General features: G+C 39.5%; 1 protein-coding gene across 1 annotated transcript in view; it reads right to left on the reverse strand.

The window, feature by feature from the left end:
• valopa (vertebrate ancient long opsin a) overlaps positions 1-14,572 on the reverse strand; it is a 28,208-nt gene extending 13,636 nt beyond the window's left edge. Inside the window, exons 1-2 of the mRNA XM_012862380.3 lie at positions 13,791-14,572; positions 9,087-9,297 (exon numbers count right to left, since the gene is read on the reverse strand). Coding sequence (XP_012717834.1) covers positions 9,087-9,297; positions 13,791-14,154 — 575 coding nt within the window. The 5' untranslated portion in view covers positions 14,155-14,572. The remainder of the gene's footprint in view (positions 1-9,086; positions 9,298-13,790) is intronic.
• Between the last annotated feature and the right edge of the window lie 2,991 nt (positions 14,573-17,563).

The raw sequence follows: 17,563 nt of genomic DNA on the forward strand, positions 1-17,563 counted from the left end.
CTTTTGTCCTAAAGACTTGAAAACTGGCTCAGAGTTTATCTGCTTAGCTGTGTTTCTCTTAGAGATGAAGTCACTAAAAGGGCCATTACCCTTTTGCTTTTCTCTAACATAGAAAGTACCCCTGGGTCAGTGCTTCTGTGTCATTTTTGTGTCTCTGCTCTGTTTCCCAAATCCCCAGTCAGTCGTGGCAGATGGGCGTTCTCGCTGAGCCTAGGTCTGCTAGAGGTTACTTTCTGTTAAAGGGTGGATTTCCTCTCCACTGTCACTACATGCATGCTCGGTATGATTGCTGCAGAGACCAACGGGACTATGCAAGCTACTGTCCACACTCGTCTAGGAGGATGGAATACTGCTAGTCAATGACTTAATGCAATCCGCTGGGTTTCCTTAGATGGAGAACCGATCTGTTTGAATGATTGACTTTGTAAAGCGCCTTGAGGTGAGCTGTGTTGTTAATTGGCACTATATAAATAAACTGAAATGAACTGAAAACTGAATTGAAAAATAGTTAAAGTTCATAAAATTGTCCTCAAAGATTGTTTTGGGTTGTTAGGATCAGATAACAGACAGATGTTGGAGCAAAATAGTGAAGTATCACTCCATTTCTTTAAAAAATGTGTTATTTGGATTTAAATATATATTTATAAATGGAGGTAAAATGTAACCATGAAAAGTTAGCTTGAAGTTTCATGAGTAAAGTTTTGCATTGTTTTTTTTTTCACAACCTGCATTCAACTTGCATACCATAGAGTTCCTCCTTTTCGAAAAAGCATGTGTTTCTGACATTGCCTGACCCTTTTTGAGTAAACGGACAGCAACTGAGGTTTCATAACATTGTGCTTCCTTCAATTAAGCGGAGGAACAGAGGAAGCAACAGCTATGACCAGCCGCAAAGACATGCTGAGAAGCATGCTGTGAGGTAAACTCAGTTCTACGTAACCCGGTTACCATAATGTTATCTGAACTTTTAGAAGCTGTCTTTCCCTGTATGTAGGTTAACAGGTGCTGGGTATCAGCTACCTCATCTCTCACGACGCTGATTTTAATTAATTAGATATTTAGTCTGCTAATATGCCTAATCGGCCTGTTTCAAGCTACATTTAGACCAGTGAAGGGATGTTTGCAAAGGGAACATTAAAAACTAAGAATGAGAGTAGATTATTGTTAGTGATAAAAGATGGTGAGTAAATTCTGATAATGGCGATCTATAAAAATCCACTAGAATGTATTTCTATTTGCTGCTCCTGTTCCTTACTGCCGACCTACTTCTGTGTGGGGTGTAAGGCGGCTCTTAGGGCCTGGTGCCTGGGGCTGCTGAGACTTTTGGGAGACAAAGCGACCTGGCCTTTGCCTCTCTTGGGAGCTGTATGTTGCAAGCGTTCTGCCCTCTCAACATCTTTGTGCCTCCACGTGACGCATTGAGGCCGCCACGAGTACACTTGTTTCTACACATCGACCCCCACATCCAGGCACTCATACAAACACGGGTTTCTCTTTCATAAGGTGACATTGTCTGTATTTTACTTGATGTTTTACTACAACCGAAGGTAGATGTGAACTATTACTACGCTCTTAACAAAATATCGCCCCCTGAAATAAGTACTTTACTGACCAGAGGCGTCTAAATCAATGTACAAACAAGACCATTTTCAATGGTTTTACCTTTTGTCGTATTACAACAAAGTTCTTTGACATATCAATACAAAGCAATGCATTAAAAACAACTTGTTTTTACAATTTGCAGCTGTGCCTGTATTTGTATTCAGTTTAATCAGTATTTTTCTCACTCTACTGAGTTCTACTGTTCTCCAGTTTTGCATTGCTTGTCGTCATTTCAGCTTTTAACTTTTTGCTCTCTCTCTCTTTTTTCTTAATAGAAGGTACACCTGGTCTGGCGTTCTGTTAGCTGTGACATCATCCAGGGAAGACAGATCACCCTCTATTACCATCTAATGTAGAACAGATTACTGGATCAATGTGTGCTTTTTTGTCTCTCTTGTTGTGTCTCTGCTCTGTCTTCTCTAACCTCCAGTGGGTCGAGGCAGATGACCGTTCATACTGAGCCCGGTTCTGATGGAGGTTTTCCTTCCCGTTATTGGGGAGTTTTTCTTTCCACTGTCACTTCATGCTTGCTCAGTATGAGGGATTGCTGCAAAGCCATGGACAATGCAGACGACTCTCCCTGTGGCTCTACGCTTCTCCAGGAGTGAATGCTGCTTCTCGGGACTTTGAAGCAATGAACTGGTTCCCTTATATAGGAAATTTTTGACCAATATGTATAATCTGATTGAATTTGACTTTGGAAAGTGCCTTGAGATGACATGTTTCATGAATTGCCGCTATATAAATAGAATTGAATTGAATTAAGTACCTACGAGTCAATACAAGTTTCCTCCTGGATTGTCCTTTATATAGCTGCAACCTTCTCCACATCAACTCTGACCAACTTTCCTGTCCTTCCTGAAGAAAATGACCTGACCACCTCAAATTTCAACCATGACGACTACTAACAAGCACTAACGATCCGTTGCTAACCTGATGGTCCTCTTTTGCATGTGAACAACCGATTTTGATTGTCATTGTTAAACTTGTTGATCCACTGTGCAAAGGTACTGCTTATAAGGCTGAGTTTACCTTTAACTCTTCAGACTGAAGAAGTCTGTTGGAGAAGAGACGAAATGTTTCAACAAAAAAAGAACCTGTCCAGAAGACCTGTCCAATTTTTGTTTTATTTTTAGTTTTGTTTTTTTCTTTCACTGAGGTGTAGTGTTAGTTTGCTCCCTTGTGGTTCGCCTCATATCAAAACACCCTGTGCCACTTCGTCCCCTACATTACCTGTGGCAAACTCCAAATGTACATGGACAGGTCATAGCAAGGTCTGTGGAGTTTCTCTGAACAATCTCTTTCTTGTTGCCATGTCTAACCATGTCTGCAGTGTGCAGACATGGTTAGTAACTACTTTTATTTAGTTGTTAATTTTTGAAAGACGATTGCTTGTAGGATATTATTTTAAAGTAACCTCTAACAGTGTGCAACAAAGAGGTCCGCCTGGTTATCCATGTGCCTGAACTCTCCAATGGGAGATCCGTTAATTGTCTTAAGTGAACAATGTGTCCTCCCATGCCTTGGTTTTAGAAATGATTAATTTGGGCTGGAGGTCAATGGTCAGTTTTATATCTGCATGCCTTTGATCAAAACAGCTAAACAGCATCATCCAGATGGTTCCCTGAGAGCTGAGGTCACAGCAGGCCTGCTTCTTCAGTTCCTTTATGAAACAAATTCATGTGAGCTCATACGGCTTAAGGAGCCCTGAAAATGGGAGCCCCTGGGCTGTGTTTAGAAGCTCTGTGATCTTTATCTGGTCATGTAGAAGGTATGTTATAAAAGGTATGTGGATAAAAAAGGGAGTCTCTGTTATTAGGCTCAAGTTCAGGGAAACCTACCACAATCACTCAGCACTGCAATACAAACATAGCTAAGACTTATCACCTGAAATTCTTTCTTAATTTTCCCAGAATTTGCCGTTTTCTTTACTGGGAATGCGATTTTATGAGATAGACCAAGCACATGAAACAAAGTACCGCCGTTCATGATGTGAAAAGGAAGGAACATCCCTAAGGGTTTTCATAACATTTTTGGAAATAAAAAACTGAAAAGTGTGACATCCATGCGTACTCCTTTACTCCGATAGCCATAAATAAAAATCAGTGCGACCCATTCACCAAAATAGGTTGCAAGCTATAGACTCGTGGAAGCTGAAGACAAATACATGCCACACTTCAGAGTCAGAAATGTTGAAAACCCATGTGTCGTTTTTCTTCCACTTCACAATCATGCACTGTGCTGTGTGGGTCTCTACGGCATAAAATCCTAACAAAATACGTAGAGTTTTGACGTTGTGACACGATAAAATGTTAAAAAGTTCAAGAAGCATGAGCACATTGGTAAAACACTGCATGAATGAGTTATAAATAATTATAAAAGATGACTTTTGTCTTGTTATGGGGTGGAATATCTAATGGTGGTGACCATAAAGTTGTAATTTAAAACCATTGAGATGAAGAAACGGGAGAGAGAAAAAGCAGAAAGGAGAGGAAAGTGCACGCTCCAAACAATTCATCAAACTCTGACTCCATTCTGAGAGGATGTGTGAATCATTTGACTAAAGCTGATATAAAACATTATTAACAACTATGTTTTATCCATATATGAGGGGAACCATTACTGAACGGCATGTAAACACGACTAGTGTGGCAAACCTTTACGTACAGAAGTCTTTGTTCAGCTCAGGTTTGTGATATTAAAAACATTTAATTTCATCATGACACCTTTGATGTTTCATTAGATATACCTAAGAAAGAGAACATTTGAGATTTTTAGAAACTTTACTTGTTAGGGATCTAAATTGAGCAGATGATTTTGTGCATTTGTATTGTATTTTTTTTTATATGTGAAGCTTCAGTTGCCACCTTTGTGATTGGGAATAATAAAGCTAAAGGGCTGATTCAAGCACAAAGAAATCAGATTTGATATATTGCCACAACAAAGGGTTTCCGCAGAAACAGCACTTCAGTTGCAATCAATATTTCCCAAACCTCATTGTCGTTTCAGAGCTAATTTCTCAGTTAGGAAACACCACAAAAGTGGCGCCACAGTGCGGCATAAATAGGGAACGCTAGCGTTTTTCTGGCTTCTTTACCAACATTTCTAATTTTTCACTCTTTGTTCAGTTGTATATTTGTATTGACAATATGGCTCCATGGCTAGGGGGGTCTTTCTGTCACAGGGCAGCTCAAACATTTGAAAAAAGCTGCCACTTTAGGACTATTTTGCCTAAATTGCATGTCTACTTCATTGGGATTGGACACCTTTCTTTATAAAGCAGTTTTTGCTGCTGTAAGTTTAGGCTGCTGGAGGACATCAGGGTCTATTTGTTTCACTCTGCTGAGTTCTCCTACTGTTCTCCAATTTACATTTTTTGTTGTTATTTCAACTTTAAACTTTTTGTCATTCTTTCTTCATAGTAGCTACACCTGGTCTGGCGTTCTGATAGCTGTGACGTCATCCAGGGGAGTCAGATCATCCGTTATTACCATATAACATAGAAAGTACTCCTGGATCAATGTGTGCTTCTGTGCTTTCTGTGTCTTTGCTCTGTCTTCTCTAACCCCCAGTGGGTGGAGGCAGATGAACGTTCACACTGAGCCCGGTTCTGGTTCTGCTGGAGGTTTTCCTCCCTGTTAAAGGGGAGTTTTCCTCTCCACTGTCGCTTCATGCATGCTCAGTATGAGGGATTGCTGCAAAGCCATCAACAATGCAGACGACTGTCCACTGTGGCTCTACGCTCTTTCAGGAGGAGTGAATGCTGCTGGATGCAACCTGTTGGGTTTCCTTAGAGAGGAAATTGTATGAAAAAAATCTGTATAATTAGACTGAATCTCACTTTGTAAAGTGCGTTAAGATTATATGTGTTGTGAATTGGCGCTACATAAATAAAATTGAATTGAGTTGAATTCTACTCCCCATTCCTTGACACCATTGAGGAATCTTTCTCAGCATAGAGATGGAAGGTATGTCATCGCCAGCGACAACCACATATGACCCGTCTGGCTGCCATGGATGCAGCTCATGATGACATGCCTGCAGTGGCTGGATGAGACACTTTCCACGCGGCATCACAGGAGAAGACATACACCGTGATGTGGATGAGGATTTGTGGCCCAACAGACAGGAACGTCAGGAGGTGCAGGAAGCACGTTTCTGCTTTTCTTTTGTTTTCTGCTTGTACCATGCAGTGATATCTTTTCCCTTCCTGCATCACAGTGACACGGTCTGTCAACAAATTACTGTACAAACAGTAGAAGTGTAAACGTGAATCTTGCCCTGTCTCTTGCAATCAGTCTCCCACACACTAAAAGGTATAGCTTACAATTTACAACAATTGTCCTCCCTCCAGAGTACACTGCTATATTGACAACATGACTAAGCAATTTGAATGTCTTATCTGCACACAGTGACACGAGGACTTGTGATTCTGATGGCACTGACATCTTCGCTGACAGAAATATTTACTTTTAGGAGACGAACTAAGGATTTTGAGCAAGAAGCATTTTTTTTTTTTTTTTGCAGAAAATGCATAATGTTTTACTACTTGTATAAATTGGAGAAATGCACTTACTGTTTTGCAAATGTCGAGGATAATTCAAGATATCTATCAAAGTGAAGAAGGAAAAACTGTAATTTCTTCCTGCAGTAAATCAAGGAGTACGACCTTCCACAGGAGCTGCTGGCCATCTACTACTACATTGCTTTTATTTAGTCTTAATGTGTGGTTTGCTTCAGCCATAAAATAAGATGAGTGGGTCAGCGGAGAGGATCATTGCGGCTGACCTCTCCTCTATCCAGTTCTAGGGTCGGCAAAAAGGCTGCTAACATCTACAGACAGCTTACATCCTGGACACAAACTAGTTAGACTTTTACACTCAGGTCAGCGCTACAGAACACTATTTTATAAAAAATCAGCCACCACAGACAGTTTGTTCCTCCAAATTATCAATCTTTTTCTTTCCTTTACATAACAAACAAACTGTTTATATATTCATATTAAATATCTGCACACTCTAAGCACTTTAACAGAAGACAAATTCCTTGATTGTAAACAACGATGGTCAAATAAAGATTATTCTGATAGTATATACCACTGCTTAGGAATGGCATTTAAGAGGGACATATCATGCTTTTCAGTCCCTATTTTTCACATTGATATCCTTCAGTTGTGGTCTATATAAAGTGGAACTGCAATGTCTTGGTTTGAACTCCTCTTTAATTTACCCCAACATTCCCCCTTTTTGCCCCTGGTCTGAGGTGCGTCTGAGAACAACTCATTTTGGTGCTGTCTCTTTAAATTTAAATGTGGCACTTCACACCCCACCCCCTCCCAGGTGTCAGAGCAATCCACTCAACCAGTTTGGCCATTTTTGCTGTATGCTGGGGGACAGAGAAACGAACAACCCAAGATTTGGATTTATCCACTCGTAACTAGAATCCTTGAGCTTGGACTGCAAAATCTCTCTGCGAAATAAAAATGGTAGGCCGTCAACGACCTTGTATAGCAGTTCTAAATCAAATACTGTGATGTAATTGTTTTTTTTTGTTTTTTTTAAAAAAACATAATAGAGAACAAAGAAAAATATAAATCCGAAAAGAATGTAAATATATCTGTGCAGCACTTGGAGAGACTGGATTAATTTTTTCTGCTTTCCTAGAGGCTCCATGTACACAACGTAAATACATTTAAAGTGTAAAAAAGTGGATTGTGCATATGTCCTCTTCAAGAAGATACCTGTTTGGGAATAAGTTTAAAGTATATTTTAGTGTTTTAACAGCTTTGTAATGTATTTGCCATCTAGTTCAAAATCGAAAATGTGTTGACTGATCAAAGCTGAACTTGATAAGCAGATAGAACAAAGATTCCTTAATACAAAATTTGAGTCTTATAAAATCTTTGTTAAAACTCAAAAAGGCAACTTTCAGTGAATACTTTTGAATTGGTTACTTATTTGTGACGCTTTTAACGTTTCTTATCAAAAGATTCAGAGAAATAGTGCAAACATCAGGGTATCCATGGTATTAGAAAACAGTGATTTGTGATTATGATACATAGTAACATAGTAATATCAACTGGGTCAGGTTTGATAATCTACTGCAGTGAGGCTATAATAAGCTAAATACAGAATGACAAAGCAAATGGAGGAAATCTATGTAGCATGTTAAGCGTTATGGCCAACAACTGCTTTCTAAACAGTGCTTTACCATATTAATACTGCACACACCCACGTTTTTGCTACCATGCAACCTTCAATGTGTTTTATTGGGATTTTATGTGATAGACAAGCACAGAATTGTGAAGGAAAAGGAAAATTGTATGTGCTTTTCAACATCTTTACAAGTAGTAATCTAAAAAATTGCGATGTGCATTTGTGGTCAGCGTGTTTTCCTTCCATTTAAATAAAATTGATTTAAATAAAATTGCCGTCAGTAGTCACATAATCAGTAAATGTGAGTCCACCTGTGTGCAATTTAGTCTCTGTGTGAATCCATCTGTCCTCTGAAGGCCTTTGTCAGCGAACATCAGTGAACAAACAGAGGAGCGAATCAAACAGGTCAGGGAGAAAGTTGTAGAGATGTTTAAAGCAGAGTCGGGTTATCACACAGCATCCCAGGCTTTTTATGTCTCATGGACCTTTTCAACTTTCAAGCTGCTTTTCTAGGTGCGCTAAGAGAGATATGCTGTAAGACCTGCGGCTGTTATCACTCTACAAGGTGAGTCTATGAAGCTTTGACTCAGGAGGAACAGACTGGAACACAAATGCACGCCGCACTTTTCAGATTTTTAATTGCACATTATGTTGAAGCCATGCATCTTTTTTTTTTTGCAGCTATTAGTGTTGGTCTATCACACCAAATACAAATATATTCTTAAAGTTTTTAGGTATTTATCTAGGGCAGGGATCTGCAACCTGTGGCTCTGGAGCCGCAAGTGGCTCTTTGGATCTTCCACGGTGGCTCTTAATATCTTTGGCAAGTAATTATATTTTTATCATTGTATTTAAATGTAATAATGATAATAAATGCAGGTTTTAGCAGTTTTTTTCTTGGAATAATTGCTTTTAAATTTCACAACAGAATGATGCTGAAAGTGCCACTAATATTTAATATTAAATCAAAAAAAATTTTTTCATTATGTTGGAAACTATGATATTTTTTACATCATTATCCACAAATATCAACATCCCGTCCATCCTCTTTCTTTCAAACCTCAAAATAGACATAAAAGGGTGTTTCTTTGACGATGACAACAGATTTCCTACAGTAGATCTTTATCAAAGATTATAACTTGTCTTTTTTCAAAAGGCCAGGCAACATTTGCGGCTCTGAACGAGTTTTAATTCAAGTGGACTGTGGGCTAAATGCCTCTTTAGACTGTAAAGGTTGCAGACCCCTGATCTAGGGATACAAAGGGTGCCCAGGTTGCCATTCATGCAACTGCCACTGCCTACATTGGCATCAGAGCTTTGCTGTCTCACCAGTCGGGCTCGCAGGTGGTTCCGATCTTGCTCACAGTGTACCGGTTCCAACCCAGAACAGGAGGGAAGGTCCAGATAAAGGAAAACGTCCACACGAACAGCAGACCCAGGATGGCATGCTTGGCTTGCAATCTAATGTTCCCCAGGGGCCGACAGATCACAAAGAAGCGCTCAAATGAGAGGACGGCCAGGGACCACAGGGCCACGATCCCTGAGGAAATCAGCAATCAGAGACACACCACAGATAAATGGGTTTGATTCAGAAAATTAGCTCATGAGATTTGTTTTTGCATCCTTTTTTTTTCTTTTTTTGGTAGGTGGTCACTAACAGACATGCCTCTTAATTTTTAAGCACACATCCCAGAGGTCCATCTGGCTGTGCTGTTGCCGGGAATACTTTAATGATCTGGATTGGGTATGTTCAGTTGGCTGCTAATGGGGCTAAAAAAAGGCATCCTTTAATTGTGGTAATAAGTCACTCTCAGAGACTGGAGTTAATTACTTATCCCTGCGTAGTCAGGAACTCTTTGTCTGCCTGATAGACTTACAGCAAAGGACAGGGGAGACAGGTGGAAACTGGCTGTTTAATTACCTCCCTCTTTTTTAACGAGAGCATCTGGCATAACGGTTCACATGTAAAATTAGCAGCATCACCGCCCGGTGCTTGTTCTACGGCTGCAGGAAGTTTCAAGCAAACACTGTACCGGATTTTTGTTTCTTCCCAGCTGCTAAAGATTTATATAAAACACAAAGTGTTTGATAAAGACCGAAAATGTCAACTTAAAGCTTTGCCTTGATCACTGCTGCACCTTATCCTGTAATTCACTGCTATTTACTGTAACTTTTCAAGCTGTATGCGAAACGAAATTTCGTTCTGTACGTACTCTGTGCATACAAAATGACAAATAAAGTTGTCTAAGTCTAAGTCTTTGTATCTCATTTTGGCTCAACAGGGTCTAAAATCTCTTAAATGAAAATCTCTGATGAAGACATCCTCTCACCTCCAGGGAAACCTGTCTAGGATACTAAAAGAGGATAAAACAAAGCTTTTTTAGAAAGAACATGCTTATGCATCAACTGTTCAGGTATTCCCTTTACTCCTAGTTGCATATATCCTCACCAGATTCCCATGATCACAACTTTTGGAGCTCCTTATGTACTTTGGTACAAGGAGCTTCACTAAAGGCCTGGGAAAAAAACAACTATTGAGTTAGTTAACCTGGTGATCACGGGGATGGTAACCTACTTATGGCAAGTCATGCAGCGCAGTGTGTGGGAAACCTTTAGGAAACTGCAGCCGCTGCTAAAATCTGATACGTGCGTAGCTTTGACTCGCTCAGGGGGGGATTCTGAATCTGATCCCAGGTCTGTTTTTACAGAACGCAGCACAAAGGCAAATACTGTGCAGCTGCAAAAAAAAAAAAAATATAGAAGAAAAAGTTAAAGCAGGTAATGTACAACAGAAACTCACGAGAATTTCAAACACAAGCCAAACAAGATGAGGAAAATTAGACGACTTTAGCTCAAAAATCTCACCAAATTTAGCTGTACGCTTTAAAGCCTCATACCAAACACTGTCAACAAATTCAGATATTTCAAACATTGAACTGTTATTAGTGCTTTTAACAAAACAAAAACTCAAATATCGGCTATTTTCTTAATTTTGTCGCATCAAAATGTATACATTGCAGCGATGTAATTATTAAAACTAAATGTACTTTTTTACTTTTTTGCATTTTTATGAGAATGAAAACATATTTAGTAACATTTTTAGTAGGGAAAGCTGGATCTTGTGGAACAAACAAACAAGGCTAGGGGCAGAGGTCTCAGAAAAACAATATGTTTTGCATTATACGCTTAAAAGAATTCATTCAAAGTCAATTTTGGTTTGAGATACTGAGACATCAAGAAAAGTTCTGCTGCAGACACCTTTTTGCATGCTGCGTAGGAAGAAGATGGCATGCTGTCTCTTCTGTCCTCAAAAGTTTCTTTTTCAAACATTCTGCCTGACTTTGTTTTGAGCATGATTACTAAAGTCTTGATTTTAACTGTTTGCTACAATGATACACCTTACATCTTTGCTACTACTCACTAACTATCAATGAAATGTCATTCTTTTGTTTCTCTATCACAGAAATGCACCAATCATTCAGCCACAGACTGGAATCAGACGATTTTCTCTTCATTGACTCTGAAAAATCAAAGCTTTTTGACGTATTTATTGACTGCATAAAAACTAAGACTTCTCATCCTTTTTAGTTTAAAAAAAGCATATGAACAGCGGACAATTTGATGTACCTCTTTAGAGGTTATTAGCAACTATATCACGCTTTGATACATAAATCAGAGTATTCATATTATTCCTTCAGTTTCTGTTGGATTTATATCTATTATCGCTATCAAAGAAACCGCGGCACATTTTCTTTTTATTCATGTGTGATACTCCTTAGGCAAAGACCTGAAAACTGGTCAAAACTGGAAATCAGTGTCAACCGGAGAAATGCATGATTGTTGCATATCTACAGCACCAGATGTGACTCATCTCAGAATTTCTTATTTCACACGATAACCTTTTCAGTGCCTGACGGCTCGAGGAATGTGAGTAAAGTTGCTGCACTCAGAAGGTCGTTGTTATTATTATGACAATTGTCCCCGAACGGGATTTCTTTTCCAGGAAGTCCCTCTTCATGAGCAGGTATTAAAAGTCATCTCTGATTGAATTCTGGGAATCTGGGGAGTTGTTAAAAGTCATCAAACTCATCTCTAATGCATGTGTTGAGAAAGAAAGATCAGATTCTGACACCCATAGCGGTAGAGACTCTATTTATCCATCCCTATGCTTATATAACTAGCCCAAAACATCCTCTTCTTTCAACAAACATGAACAACATTCATTCTCTTAAATGTTATTGAGTCGACTAGTTTGCATGCTTTGGTCTAGCAACTATCAACAATGTGTTGCTTCATCCTTTTATCTAGTTATCATAGAAACACCAGAATTAGCAGAATCACTTGATCCGCAGGTCAAGGAATGAAAAATCAGATTTTACGTTTATCTTTTTTAGAGCTTAGTTAAAGTCAGATTAAAGGCGTGGAGCATTGCTTCATAAATGAAAATTATTTTTGCATTTCTTTCATTTTCAATTGGATTCTATTGTGAAAAAACACACAGAAAATGTTTTTTTTTCTCTCTGTCTCTGTTACGTGGTATAGCTCTTAGAAAAGTGGGATTGGTCAAACATAAAATCAGCAAAGAAGCTGGTATCGAGCACGAAACACCTGATCGGTACATCTCGAGTCCGATGTGATAAAAATGAAAGAAATTTGTGTTTCACACAATAATATTTTCACTTTACGAGTGCTTAAATAATGTACTGAAAAGGTCAACCTGGTTATGTTGTCATTTTTAACAGACTTTTTCTTTTGGACCCTTTTCCTCCCTATTCACTAGCAGGCATTACATCCACTGTTATTCTAAAAGTATCTAAAGATATTCAAAGTTATCTGCAATGTAGGTGTTTGCATTCTAACTCTGACAGTGGAAAAGGACGTTTTTGTCCATCCAAAGTGGCCCAAAAATACTCTCTTTCACATAGAAACATACATTCTCTCACTGTCATCGTTTGTGAACTGTCTAAAGCGTCCCCCACTCCGACCACCGACCCTCACACTTTTTGCATGCACATAAAACTTGACAATCAGTCCTCTTAACAGTAAAACTGTAGTTACCATCCATAACATGGCAGCTCATTTTTTTTATCATCTCTGTGTGCCCCGGTCAATCCGCCAGACATCTGAATAGTCCATTTTTCTTTTGATCAGCAAATACTGAAAACTCATTAAATGCATTAAAATGAAGAAGTCCCACAGTTTCTGGTCTATAAAGTGAAGAGCATCTACTCTGATTGACTTTACTTTAAACGTTCAGGGAGTATTCTAAGATGAATATGCGAGGAAACTTTTCTAATTCATTCATTTTCTGTGGATTGTTGGACATCGCTGCAACATTTTCTCCTGCATAGAGTTTTTCTCACCGCTTCTAAACTGTCACTTCGTTCTTTCCTCTCGGTATCACTGAGATGCATTAAAATCATTCTGCCAGACATCAGGCATCGCTTATTCTCAAAAGTTTCACTCTGATTGGGTTGACCAGCAGGTTGAACATAAAACAAAAGTCCATATTTGTCAAATGCATCAAAGTTATCTATATATTAAACCAGCATCATATCATATCATATCACTTTTTTTAGTGTATTAAACTGCTGTTAAATATTAAGGGTAAGTGCTCTGATTCATAAATGTGATAATGACGTAATCCCCTCATTTTCTGAGATATTCTGAACTTCCTCCTCCATCTACAACCTTTTTTCATCTCATTCAGAACAATCAAGGAAAACTGAAAATTGACAGATAAGCCGGAAAAAAATAACCCTGATCGGTGCATTTATTGCATTAGTTGTTAAAAAAAAAGAAAAGACATTTCAGACAGTGTTTGAAAGGAGCTGAAACGACTTCCTTTACTCTAAATCTCAATGTCATTATAATTCTGATATATAAATGTATAAAACATAAATCAATATCTCTTCTGACCCTCTTTCTGAAGTCCCTGAACATGACCTGGTGTTAAAAGTCAGCTCTTCCACACAGCTGTAGAGTTATCCATAACCAAACTCCAGAAAGTCCAGGTCAGAAGCCCAAACCTACCAAAGAAAGTGACGGCAAAGCCCTCCAGGACACAAGCCCACCTCCCGAGGAAGAAGTAGCCTCGGGCGTTTGTCAGGAAACTTATCAGTCCGCCGGTGAGGGACACCAGAAAGTCTGCGATGGCCAGATTAACTATGATATAGTTCAGGGGCTGTCGGAGTTGCTTGAACTTGAAAGTGACGAACATGACCAGGAAGTTCTCGGTCAGCGACAGCGAGGAGACCACGAACATGACGACGGCCAGGACGGTGAAGTTCCACGGCGCGATGTTCCTGATGGGTCCGCTGAACGGGTCGTCGGTGGTGGGGAGCTCCGCCGCCACGGTGTAGGACACCGCGTTCACTGACAGGCTCAGCGTGTCCATCGTCCACGGACGTGAAAACCTTAAAGGACACGAAATCCCACTTGCTCTCCTTTTCCCATGTTCGAGATTTCCCCAACCCCACCAGAGTCACGCCTGGAGACCGTGGCCGCACCGCGCGTCCCGTGCGCTCTGGCGCTCCATCTCCGCCAACTTTCACCCGTCAAAATCCGGACATCGCGAAAGCGCCACCGCCAGAGAACGGCGCCGGACTTGTGTTGACTTAGTTGGTTAAGTGGTCGCCGCTGTAAAAGTGGAGCAAAGCGAGCAGAAGGTGCGAGGTGTGGTCAAAGGCGAAGATGTTGCGCGAAGGAGCGATCGGGGAGGCATCTTGGAGGGTCTTATATAGAGGCAGCTCCTGCATCACCGCTGCTGGCCCGAGGAGAAGCGACAAGGCAGATGCTTCCAGCTGCTTTTCACAGCTCCGATCACAACAAAGAGCTCCTGCGTGAATCTTGCCGCCCAGATCGATCCCATTCAGTCTTTCCCCCCGCAACTTAAGCGTTTCGCATTACTGCATAGTGTTTATAATCGTCTACTCAAACAATGCAGCGTAAACAAAACAAGCAAAAGGAATGAAAGATCACCAGATAAAATATTAAACATAGGGCTTGAAAAAAAAAAGTATTTTTCCCCTATTAGAAATCTGCAAGGGGACAGGTAATCTTTCACAGCACCGCAGAGAAGAATTACTCATGAAGGATGCTTTGTCAGTCACTAGTTTTATTTATTCATTAATTTATTTGTTGGAGGGGAGAAAAGAATCACAACTCTTACACAAAAACTGTTGGACAAACTTGGACAAACAAACCCAAAAATAAAAGCATCTAGTAATTGCATTTTGGTCGTTAATGTGTTCCTTCAGATCCAGCAGATGAAAAATATGGACAAACCTGAGGGAAAAATCTGTGAAATCACTAAAGGAAAAAAAACACATCGCAGTACCTCCTTCCTGTCTCGTCCTTTGACTGCTTCATTTCTTTAAACTGTTGAATTTTTAAATAAAAAAAAACAATATTCATCAGTCTGGTTCCATCGTTCTTGGATAGCAGGTGACAGATTCGTTTTGCATAAAGGACCTTTTGTCGCTGTACCTTTTCTTTCCATGTCAGTTGGAATGTTTCTACTGGATTAACATGTTGGTCTCTAACTTTCCTTTAGCTTTCTCTGGATAAAGTCAGCAACAGAGCCAATATTCCTGAAGGTAAATGGCCAACTAAGGCCAGACTGAAGTTTTATCAAGTTGTATCAGCACCTTTCCCTTCCAATTTTTACAACATCTTTGTTCAAAAGCAGAAGGATATTAAAATTGGTTGCAAATATTAAAGGATGTCAGATCAGAGACGCTCATGGACCCATGTTTTCCCTCTTATGCTAAGGTAATGAGGAGGTTGACTTGAGCAAATGAGACACGTGGAGAGTAAAGGCAATGGGCACTGCACAAAAAGAAAGAAAATAGAGTTTCTATTAAAGTTAATACACTAATGAGGAAAACTTAGTGATGTTTCCGTATAGAGTAAGTAGCTGGTGGGCAGTTGGCCCATCAAGAGCGTATAGATGTGTCATAATAATTATATGCCAAGAAGGTGACAAAATTGCATTTACCCTAGAAAATCCTTTCGTTTTCTTCTTTTTGCCTTTAATGAATCTGGAAAGGGTATTTTCCATATTTCTGAATTATTTTAAAGTCGTTTCTTTCATGAGAAAAGGGTTTTCATCAAACATGGTCTGAAAATCCTCCCAGGAGTGGATTTACCAATCACATTCGCAGAAAAATGATAAAAGCCAAAAAGAGCACAACTAAACAAGTAGGACTTGTTCAGAAGGACAAAGCCTTGCCTTTCTTCAAATAACATGTTAGCATGATGTAGGTTTGCCCGTTCAAATTCTCAGTTATCCGGGTCATCGCAACAGCAAACAGGCTTAAATCAAGAGGGGGACTTAGGGTTGGAACGTTTATGAGGCATCTCCAAGACTGACATAAACTTTATTCCTTTTCTGGGTTTTAAATTATGTGGTTCTTCACCATGACTGAATTATTTTGCTCATGAGAGGGGATTATTATTGTGGAAACTTTCTTTGCTTCTTGCTTATTACCACAATGACTGAATGACTAGATGTCAGCCTGCTACTCAAAGTGTTAAGGCTAAGATTAAGATTTTTTTTCCCCAGTTGGTCACCTAAGTTTCTGCTTTGGTGGTGTTACAAAGTTTTTACTGTCTTTTTGGTAAGCAATTCATTATTCATGGGTAATTAGGCACCTCTGAAGACTAATTGGTCACAGTGGACATGTAGCATTAATCAAAATTAGGTCTGTTTGCTCCCCTCTCGTACTCAACTATGGAGCAAATACACATAAACCGACAGAACAAAACGCAGTCAAGATGTCAAGTTTGAGTGTAATACACAGTATATGTGCAGTCAAAGTCAATAAATTAGAAACGCGTTCAGATGAGGTTTGTATGTCAGATTAAACAACCTTTAAGCAGGTATTATTAAACAAATAGTACTTTTCATTAAACACATTTTTTGGATTGAAAATGTTTGTTTTTCTTGGTTTGATGGAACATTCTAGCATTAAATGTTGTGTTCTGATTAGATGTAAGTCGAAAATCATCATAATTAACATAAATTAGGGCTTGAAAACATCAGTCTGCGTGTAGTTAATCAGTATAATGTGTTTAAGTGAATGGAGTCACTGAAATAAATTACCTGTTTTAAATAACACTTCTAATTTCCTGAATATGACTCCGCTTGGCTAAATGTTCCATTCCTAGTGATTTTTGTTAAATAATAGAGAATAAAGCTTCAAATTAAGGTTGAAGCCTCGGGAAGTTGACCTTAATGATAACCTGGTTTATCCAGATCAGACCCTGTTGGAACACCCATTTTTGTCTAAGTCTTAATGTCTGTTTGTGTAATAATTGTGAGGTTTCCTCATTATTCCACCAAATATTTTTGTAATGCACCGGTACCACAGGAAAATGAGTGTGTAGACTCACATGGGCCACGGTGCAGGATGCTGGTCTGGTTACAGAGGCCGTGTGGCACTGCAGAAAACTCTGCAAAGTTTAGTTCCTGAATTTCACGAGCCCAGCAGGAAAAGTCAGGCGCCAGCCAGGAGAGGGTTTCGGTGAATTTCAGGATGAAATCGACCCACCAAATGACGCTGACTTGACTAATCTTAACAGAAGGGCAAAACAGAAAGTAGGAGGAAACAGTGGGGCTATTGGAAGATGAAATTGGATATTTTGGATAACGATTTTTTGCCGTAGAGAACAAAAACTATAGCTGTCAGAGCTGTAGTTGGCTGCTGTTTCCCTAGGAGCAGAGAGAGTGGGGGTTTGCGGTGAAGCCGCACTGGATCAGGACCGTAATCCACATCGTAGTCAGTGTGAGTCCGGCGTTAGAC

This window comes from Fundulus heteroclitus, chromosome 22 (genome assembly GCF_011125445.2).
Source record: "Fundulus heteroclitus isolate FHET01 chromosome 22, MU-UCD_Fhet_4.1, whole genome shotgun sequence".
NCBI classification, from domain to species: domain Eukaryota; kingdom Metazoa; phylum Chordata; class Actinopteri; order Cyprinodontiformes; family Fundulidae; genus Fundulus; species Fundulus heteroclitus.